The 10,129-nt window shown below is 26.2% G+C and overlaps 1 protein-coding gene across 2 annotated transcripts; it reads left to right on the top strand.

The window, feature by feature from the left end:
* Window positions 1-471: 471 nt before the first annotated feature.
* Window positions 472-2,470, top strand: LOC145045737 (feruloyl CoA ortho-hydroxylase F6H1-3-like). 2 transcript variants are annotated; one of them, XM_078994067.1, is made up of 3 exons: window positions 472-625; window positions 1,094-1,597; window positions 1,706-2,470. In XM_078994067.1, exons 2-3 carry the CDS (start codon window positions 1,104-1,106, stop codon window positions 2,277-2,279), a joined length of 1,068 nt encoding a protein of 355 aa, XP_078850193.1. In that variant the 5' UTR covers window positions 472-625; window positions 1,094-1,103; the 3' UTR covers window positions 2,280-2,470. The 2 variants fall into 2 exon arrangements, with proteins under 2 accessions (XP_078850193.1, XP_078850187.1); XM_078994061.1 differs by lacking the exon at window positions 472-625 and adding an exon at window positions 795-927.
* The last annotated feature ends 7,659 nt before the right edge of the window (window positions 2,471-10,129 follow it).

Consider the following 10,129-nt stretch of genomic DNA (forward strand, 5'->3'; position numbering starts at 1 on the left):
GAAGTATTAAAATACTTAACTATAAAATAATAGTGGCGCAAAGAATGAAAATTAAAATAAAATTAAATAAAGTAGTCTTGATGTTTAAAAGCGTGGGTAATAGAAAAGTAGTTCATGAAATTCGATATCAAAAAATTTAAATCAACGGGCAAAGTTGACAATTTACATAAAATTTAAGTGGATAAAGAAAATGTTGCAATGGAGAAATCAATTCCGTAATTATTTTTTTGAGATTGGTTTCCATTATTAATTAAATCATGTTTTTTATTTTACTTGTCCAATTTCTCTTTCTTGTATGTCGACAGAACCTTCCAGCGACAAAAAAAACTTTTTGATTCACTTACAAACCACATCTGGTAATACACATTTATACGATTATATTAATCCACAAATGAGAGGACGAAATTGAGACCCCGTGGATTATTGATTGTCACAGTATGCTTTCGAAAGCTTGCATTATACTCATACTGATTGAATGATAGAAATATTTTATTTTCATAAACTCTTATAGTGTTTCAATATCAATACTTGTAAGAAAACACTTCAGAAAAACTCAAGTATCCGACAACAACAATAGAAACTATCCAAACAGGTTTCAGGAGCGTTACAAGATTTAAGAATCAATGTATGTGGTTCAGATTCCAACAATTTATGAATTATGGTTCGGTTCCAAACAATTTGGATAAGCACTTCCATCCTCACGCATAGATGGAATGTAGGCCACCGGTTTCCTATGTTCAAATTATTTTTTATGGGAAATTAAATTGGTATAAATAGAAACATTTAGTAGCTAGGAGGTAACCTCTCTTTGATTTTTATATATTTTTAAATTTAGTGTTTATTAATGCTATAAATATAAACCTACTTTCACATTAGCTATTCATCTCATTTGCTATTGCTAGCATTTTTTTTTTGCAAACAAAAAAGGTATTTCAAATCTTCGATCCATATTATGTCTTATCAACTCAACATATGAAACACGATTTATTTGGACATTTTTATTGTTTAATTATTTGATGTACATGTATAATGACGGGGAGTCTTTTTCCAAGAATTATATCTAACAATTTTTAACTTTGTGAAATTAATCCAGGTTTCCTTAAATGGCGCTATCACATTGCGCTACAGGAGAACTTAAACAATTTGTGGTCGATGAAGGCCATGGAGTGAAAGGTGTATCAAAGCTAAAGCTCAAAACTTTACCTGAATTGTTCATTCAACCTGTTGAGAGACGACTTGATGTGAGCAAAGTGTTGCAAGATGAGTTGATCCCAGTCATCGACTTGTCAAATTATGAAGATCAAGAAGTAATGAAATCAATATGCTATGCTGCTGAGAAGTGGGGATTCTTTCAAATTGTTAACCATGGTTTGCCTCTAGATATAATCGACGCTATTAAAGATGCAACACATAAGTTTTTCGATTTGTCAACTGAAGAGAAAAAGAAATACTTGTCCCAAAATACTCCTTCCAAAAATGTAAGATTCCTTACGAGTTTCAATCCCGATGTGGATAAAGCTTATGAGTGGAAAGATCACCTAAGTTGTTTCTATGTTTCCGATGAAGAAGCCTTGCAATATTGGCCCACTATTTGTAAGTAAGTTGTACCCTTTCTTCAAACCCATCTTACAATTTATTAGACAAGAAACACATTGTTGTTTTCCGTTGAAGTATCCTTCCACTAATTATCTTTGTTTCTGTGTAGGCATCAAGTTCTTGAATACCTAAAATCGTGTGAATCAGTTATCAAAAAAGTATTAGAAGTGCTAATTAAGGGATTAGGCATACCAAAACTTGACGAAACAAACGAACGATTTCTTATGGGTTCAAAACGAATAAATCTAAACTACTATCCCGTATGTCCCAACCCTGAGCTCTCAATTGGTGCAAGTGGTCATTCAGATGTTTCAACGTTAACAGTGCTTCTTCAAGATCAGATCGGGGGACTTTATGTTAAGAAGCTTGATAGCGATAAGTGGGTCCATGTCACTCCTGTTAAGGATTCGTTGACCATAAACATTGGTGATGCTCTTCAAATCATGAGCAATGGTCGATATAAGAGTGTAGAGCATAAAGTGGTTGCTAATGGGCATGATAACCGGATTTCAGTGCCGATCTTTGTGAACCCTAGGCCGAGTGATGTCATTGGCCCATTGCCGGAAGTGATTAATAGTGTGGACAACATTTTATACAAGCATGTTCTATACTCGGATTATGTGAAGCATTTTTTTAGGAAATCAACAAACGGGAAGGATACTATTGATTTTGCTAAGAAGTAACATCTGATTCTACTTAATGTATTTGTAATAGTACTTATTTAGGAGTATCATAAAGATCATAAAGACTTTTGTTAAGATATAATTCTAATTTATGTATCCCTAGTAGTACTTGTTTAGGAAATCAACAAGGTTTGCTTGAATCTTTATGCATGGACACTAGTAACGATGGCCATGATTACAAATTTTCTATATATATATATATATATATATATATATATATATATATATATATATATATATATATATATATATATATATATATATATATATATATATATATATATATATATATATATATATATATATATATATATATATATATTCCTATTAAGTTATTATTATTATTATTATATTTTGTTTTTACCATGTCTTCTACCGAAGCAGCTTTCCCATCTTATGCATGGTAGGTGCCTTCTATGAAAGAATTTTCCCACCCTATGGCATCGTATACATTTATATCATTATATGAGATTAGGCTGTTGTTGTATAAAGCACTTGAAAACTAAATGTGAAACCATAAGAAATAAAAGCATCTACTAAGAAATGGGATAACGAATTCTGAAAAAAAATTCATATTTGAAAATTATAAATTTAGTATTATATGAGATTCTAAATTATTTTATTTACGACCTGTCTATATCCCTTTAAAGATTTACAAAAACCTCCCGATTTTGGATTTATTAGCAAAGTCCATGCACAAGTCATATATATATATATATATATATATATATATATATATATATATATATATATATATATATATATATATATATATATATATATATATATTTTTATATATATATATATATATATATATATATATATATATATATATATATATAGAGATAGAGAGAGAGAGAGAGAGAGATATGTTCAATCTTTCTTATAATTATTGTGTACTAGAATGCACCAATAAAAATTTAATAAAATTAAATTATTATTTAATTAAATAAAGATACATATTAAATGATTTCAATAATTATATGTATATTAAACGATATCCATAATTATAATTCATTTTTATGGAAACTAATTAAATACGCAATTTATATTAGCAATAATTTTTTCAGAAGGAATTCACATCTAGTTTTTTATGTATAGGTTCATATTTTGTTTCATTCCCCACTTACTCAAAATATAACAAAGTTACTTAGAACATGGGTAAGGAAATTGTATTCTAGTATGATGGGAGTTTATTCTAGAAAAATAGAAATATATTCTAACAAAATGAGAGTGTATTCTAGTAGAATACACTGTCGTTCTTCATATTCCATCAACGTTGTTGTATTTTAAGTAAGTAGGTCCATAAGTAAAATACTAACTCACACATGAAAACAAAGATACAAATTCATTCTAAAATAATGTTATTGTTGACATTAATAACGAATTTAATTAGTTTCCATAAAACATGAAAATTATAATTATGGATATCGTTTTAATACACATATATTATGGAAATCATTTAATATCTAACTTTATTTAATTAAATAATTATTTAATTTTAGTTAATTCATATTGGTGAATTGTAGTATACAATAAATGTAAAAAAGATATGAACCTAGCTATATATATATATATATATATATATATATATATATATATATATATATATATATATATATATATATATATATATTAAAATGAGAACCATAAAAGATTAAGAACTATAATAACATTTCATTTATAAGTTATTATTAAATTTTTTTTTATTATTTTAACAAAATATGTTATTGAAATGTTTAAAATGTTATTTTTGTCAATTGCAAAATTTTCATTATTTTTTGGTATTTTAGTAATTAACAAATACAAACAAAAAATAAACGTCTAATTAAATCTATTTTTTGATGAGAATGGTCGATGTCTTCTATTTTCTACACAGATTCGTCAAAGATTCTTCGTGATTCATATTTCGTGATCTTCGTTTTTTATTGAATCGATCGATTTCTATTATCTTAAATTGTTTAATTTTAATTTTCATATAGATTTAGTTTATATGGAATAATTATCTGAAAGTGATTCTAGTAGATTAGGGTATTTGATCGACAAAATTGACCAGTGTTCGTCCATAGTTCAATCTGATTTCAGTTGCTTTCAAGGTGAAGTATCATTATTTTCTTTATCCGATTCAATATATGTTCAAATCTTATCAGGAACAGATCAATTTAATGTTCAATCTTTAGGTCAGTTTCAAGCTCAATCTGATGATGATATTGGAATCGAAGGTGAATCAGCAGCATATATCTCGTTTCCTTATGTTACTAATTTAATTCGTTTTTAAATCTTTTAGATGAAAATTTTTCTTAATTTGTTTGTTTTTCATTTTTTTAAGTTATTAATTTGTACTTTAATCTTTTTTTTTTGTTTATTAAAACGAGTTTCATTATTTTTGAGCTGAAACTATTGATGTTCTATCTGTTATTAAGTTGTGAATTGATTTGTTATGTAGTTGTTTTTGTTTGTAAGTGTGTAAAATAGTGTTTTTTTTGTTAATGTTATTTTTTATTTTTAGTTATATTGTGAATTTTTTATTTTTTGTTTTTTAAAAAATTTTTGTATTTTAATATGATAAATTATTTTTTAACTGTATGTATGATGTCGTAACTGCTATTATAAAGTGATTTTGTTTAGTTATGTACTTATTTTTACAGGTAAATGTATGAAATAGTGTTTTTATTTTTTTAATCCTATTTATTATTTCTAATTAAACTATGAATTTTTAATTTATTTGTTTTTCATTTATAATATTTATAATTTTAGTTGATAAATGTTTTTTTTAAGTATAACTATGATGTTCTAACTGTGATTAACATGTGAATTTGTTTGGTTATTTAGATATTTTTACACACACACACACACACACACACACATATATATATATATATATATATATATATATATATATTATTTTCCATTTGTTATTATACTGTGAATATTCAATTGTTTTGTTCATTTATTTATAATATGTGTCTGTTAAGGTGATATATGTTTTTATTTTCTTATTAGGTTAACCTATATTTTCTGATTTTTTTCTCTCCTGGTGGAACTCGTAAAATATAGATTCCTGATAATGTTGATGATGTTAAGCCAAAGTTGTATAGCAAATATCTAAGTGTTGATGATGAAATAAATATGTATAAGGCTTATATTGCTAAAGCTGGTTTCGATGTAAGAAAAAGTTCTACAATTTTAAATAATAAGTCACATGTTCTTACTCATCGATCTATGTTGTGCACTGGATTTCATCAAAGTGTTTATATAGACACAACTGATTCTAAAAAGAATAAAGGTCACAAAAATTCTAATATTAAAAGGAAAGGATGTCCAGCTTTTGCAAAATTTAGAAGTGTAGGAAATTCAGAAGTTTTTGAGCTATACAAATTTGAAGAAAGGCATAATCATGATTTGGTTACAGCAGATTATAGGTATTTCTTGATGTCTAACAGGCAATTGGACAATGTTGCTCAAAAATTAATTAAGAAGATGGGAAGGGTAAAGATTGGTCCAATGAATGCATACAAAATAATGCAAGAATTAAGAGGCTCAAACAATGTTAGAAGGACTGTTATTGACTACAAGAATGAATAGAGAAAAATGAATTGTTTTATTGAAAAGGATGATACACATATGGTAGTTGATAAGTATTAAATAAAATGAAAGAGGATCCAAGTCTTACATTTGATTTTATATGTCATAAGGGAAAGTTGGTTTCACTTTTTTGTGTTGATGAAGCTGTAAAGGCGAATTATAGAGAATTTGGTGATGTTGGTTCTTTTGATGCTACATTTAGGACGAATAAGTAATTTTTTTTATATTTTCTTTTCTTATATTATTTTCTTATATAGTTTTTATATTAACTTTTGTTATATATTTATTGTTTAATTATCGTATGGTATTAGTTCGTTTCACAGGAATTGATAACCATAGAAAGAGTTTTACTTATTCAATTGGTCTTTTAAGCAGTGAAACTACAAAATCTTATTTATGGCTCCTTAAAACCTTTTTGAAGACTTTTGGTAAACAACCGACTGTTGTTCTCACTGATGAAGATGTAGCAATGAAAATTGCAATTGAGAGAATATTTCGTGATTCACGCCATCGGTTATGTATGTGGCACATAACCCAAAAGTTGTCTGCTAAGGTATATAATTTTAATTTTTAGACTATTTATTTTATATATATCATTATTATATATTATTATTATTGTTATATATTTTTTTTTTTTAATGTTCCCTGTTTTGGTTAAGTTGTGAATTTTTATGTTTTCTTGTTTATGATTTGAATTTTGTTAAATTATATTATTTTTAGTTCATTTTTTATTATGTTAATTATTATATGTTTTTTAAGTTGTGATTTTTTTTTTGTTTTTATTTGTATTTTTCAATATTCACCTGTTAGTATATTTTTAAGTTGTGAATAATATCATATTATATGAATTTTATCGTATATGCTATGACTATTTTAATAGTTATATCATCTTCTTATAGGTTATTATGTTATATATGTTTTTTATGTATATGTTCTTTAGGTATGTGCTGAACTTTCTAATGATATGAAATTCAAGAAACATTTCAATAAGCTAATTTGGAATTTTAGGATAGATGCTTATGAGTTTGATATTAGATGAAGAAGTTTTATTGAAGATTATAAGCTCCAAGAGATTTCATGGTTTTCGAAAATGTTTGATATGATAGAAAGTTAGATTCCAACATATTTTAGAGACATGCCATTGTCTGATTTGATGAGGACCACTTCTAGGTCAGAGAGCATGAATTTCGTATTCAACAAAATTTCTCATTGGGGTAATTCATTAGTTAACTTCTTCACTTATTTTGTTTCAGCTATGGACAGGCAAAGACATAATCAATGTTTCTTAGACCATCTTAGCAATATTTCCAGTATTAAAAGTAAAATTTTAGTAAAAAATTATAGAACATGCTGCTGATATAAATGAAGTTTTCATAAAAGTGAAGAAAGAAATTGAACAATCTGTATTTTAATGTTCGCAACACAATGTTACAAATGAAGAATTTTATGATAGATTTGTTGTTATGCAATGTAAGGATATTATAGAGTCTACTCCAGAAGTTGTTAATGAAGAAGATTCAGAAAGTGAGTGTGAATTTGTTGTTCCAGAAAAGACTTTTTTTTAAGGTAAATTATATATATATATATATATATATATATATATATATATATATATTAATTTTTGTTTTTCAAATTTTAAGTTGTCAGTTAATAACATTTTTGTTTGTGTTTATTTTGGACATGTTGTTTAAGACAAAAAGGAATCAAGTTTTGAATGCTCTTGTTCATTGTTTTTTCAGCATGGTATATTGTGCATGCATATATTTTGCTTTTTTAGGCCTTACCAAATAAACAAGATTCCTTCAAAGTAAATTCTTAAGCGTTGGTGCAAAGGTGTAATTCCATATGAGGTTCTTATGAAGCAATATTCAAGTGATGAGACCTCATCATCATCATCATCATCATCATTATCATCATCATTATATGATCCTCTTTCTCGTCAGGTTTTGAGTTTTGTGGAAGAAAGTTTATCTATTTTGAGTAACGATGTGGATAAGCTTAAGGAGTTTTTTGAGCTCATTAATGAAGCAAAGTTGAAAGTTGATGGTGTTTGTTCTGCGTCAAGTTGTTTATATTCATTGTTGAAAAAAAAAAGATATCTCTGAGTTTGTTAAGTCATCCTATGGAGTGAAGAAGTCATCTATTTCTTATATTGGAAATCCTTCGGATGATATAAGTAATAAAGGATGAGGTAAGAGGTTGAAAGTATCTCGAGAAAAAGCCATTACCGAATCAATTAAACAAAAAATATTTTGTTCCAGATGCAACCAATATGTTATTGGTCACAATAGTAGATCATATGAGCGTTTGGAAAGAGAAGCAAAAGAAAAAGAAATTTATACAAATGGCAAAAATATGGATGCATGATCTATTTGCGAGATTTTAAAGATTTTTATCTTTTAGTTTTTAGTTATTACTTGATAATTGTTTCTTTATATATAAGATTTTTATCTTTGTGAATTGAATAGTATTTGTTTTGTACTCGTAGTTTTATTTGTTTATATATATATATATATATATATATATATATATATATATATATATATATATATATATATATATATATTGATTTTTACTTAATATTGTTAAGATTGATATTATTAATATCTAGGATTATTGATATTATATCAATATATTAGATTTAACAACTGTGAATTTTTTAATTTTGTTTCTAAAATTTTGGTGTATGTTATTCATAACTTAATTTTTATATATCATCTATATTATTATAGTCAAACATAGTAGTTATGTTTCTTAATTTTTATTGTATTGTACACTATTGTCTTATATATATATCAAGTATATTCAAATGTTTTTGAAATTTTATCCTTTTTTTTTTAAATTCAAAAATTCAATTCACAACTTAATACTTTAGTCATTTTGTTTTTATTTAAATCGAGTAAATTACACGAGTGGTCCCTATGGTTTGGGGTAATTTGCATGCTTGGTCCCTAACTTATTTTTTTAACTCAGAAGGTCCCTATTATTTGTTTTTGTTACGTGCTTGGTCCTTACTGTTTGTTTTTGTTATGTATTTGGTCCCTATCTTAACTAAAAAGACTTTTATTTAAATACGGAAAAAATGTTAGGGTATGTAAGGTAAGGTGAGAGGGTGGGATTGGGGGTGTGTTTATTTGAATAAATTAAAAAAATGAATGGAAAAGTAGTCTTTTTAGATAAAGACAGGGACCAAACGCATAACAAAAACAAATAGTAGCGACCTTCCAACGTAAAAAAATAAGTTGGGGACCAAACGTGCAAATTACCCTAAACCATAGGGACCATTCATGTAGTTTACTCATTTAAATATTCACAATTGTCAAAGTTATGATAAACATTCATTTTCTTAATAAATTTTATATCAACATCAACAATTAACTAGAAATTTATATTTAGCTAAGAAAATATATTATTCCAACATGTTCAACATGTGTGAAAACATTATCCAAAATAAAAACATCATAAACACCATATTTGTTCAACTAGATAGAAGTCTTTAATCAGCTAAGCATTTATAAAAATAAAAACAGTAGATATTTAATTTTAGTCTTCACCAATCAACTGAAACCTTTCCTCATAGCTCTGCATTGGAGTTTGTTGTATGGTTGTAGATAAAAACACAAAAGAGGCATATTTTTGAAGGAATCACATCCAATGTCATCTTTAAGACTGATCATAAACCTAAGCTTTCTACACAGTCTCTTTGTTCACTGCTCAATATCTTTACAGCTTTCCATAAGCTTTGTGTTGCAACCCTTGTTCTTAATGGTTGAAACTTGTCATCATCTTCTCCATGCTCTGTTTTAGCTTTTTTGTTTTTATTTTTTATTGTTTGCTTTTCTTTCTGTTACTTTCCTTGTTTTCCCTATAAAAAATTTCATTATGTAATGATAAAGGAACTATTATATGAGAAATTAAATAATTACTTAGTTATTTATATATAGTTTTAAAATGTACCTTGAAGTTCTTGTTCCTTTTCCTTTTTCTTCTTTTTCTGCTTGTCAACAACTTTATTTTTTTCAAAATTCACAAGTTACCAGATAATTCACAGTTTAATTAATAAAATATAATTAAGAAACTTTATATTGTATTTTTGATGTATGTTGTTAGGTGTTTGTGATATAGTTTGTATTGTTGTCTCTTGAACATATTTTACCTTTTTGTTTTTATTTTTTCATCAAAAAGCTTTTTCCCTTATCTGAAAAGATAATCAAAAGAAAAATAAAATTTTATGTTTTTTAAGAAGAAGAAACAAAATTTTAATT

The sequence above is a fragment of the Lactuca saligna genome, chromosome 1, assembly GCF_052625555.1.
Source record: "Lactuca saligna cultivar CGN05327 chromosome 1, ASM5262555v1, whole genome shotgun sequence".
Classification (NCBI taxonomy): Eukaryota; Viridiplantae; Streptophyta; class Magnoliopsida; order Asterales; family Asteraceae; genus Lactuca; species Lactuca saligna.

Coding starts and splice junctions, on each gene's coding strand:
- LOC145045737 (XM_078994067.1), top strand. CDS start 1,104: ATGGCGCTATCACATTGCGCTACAGGAGAACTTAAACAATTTGTGGTC. Junction 1,598..1,705: donor TATTGGCCCACTATTTGTAA/GTAAGTTGTACC, acceptor GTTTCTGTGTAG/GCATCAAGTTCTTGAATACC.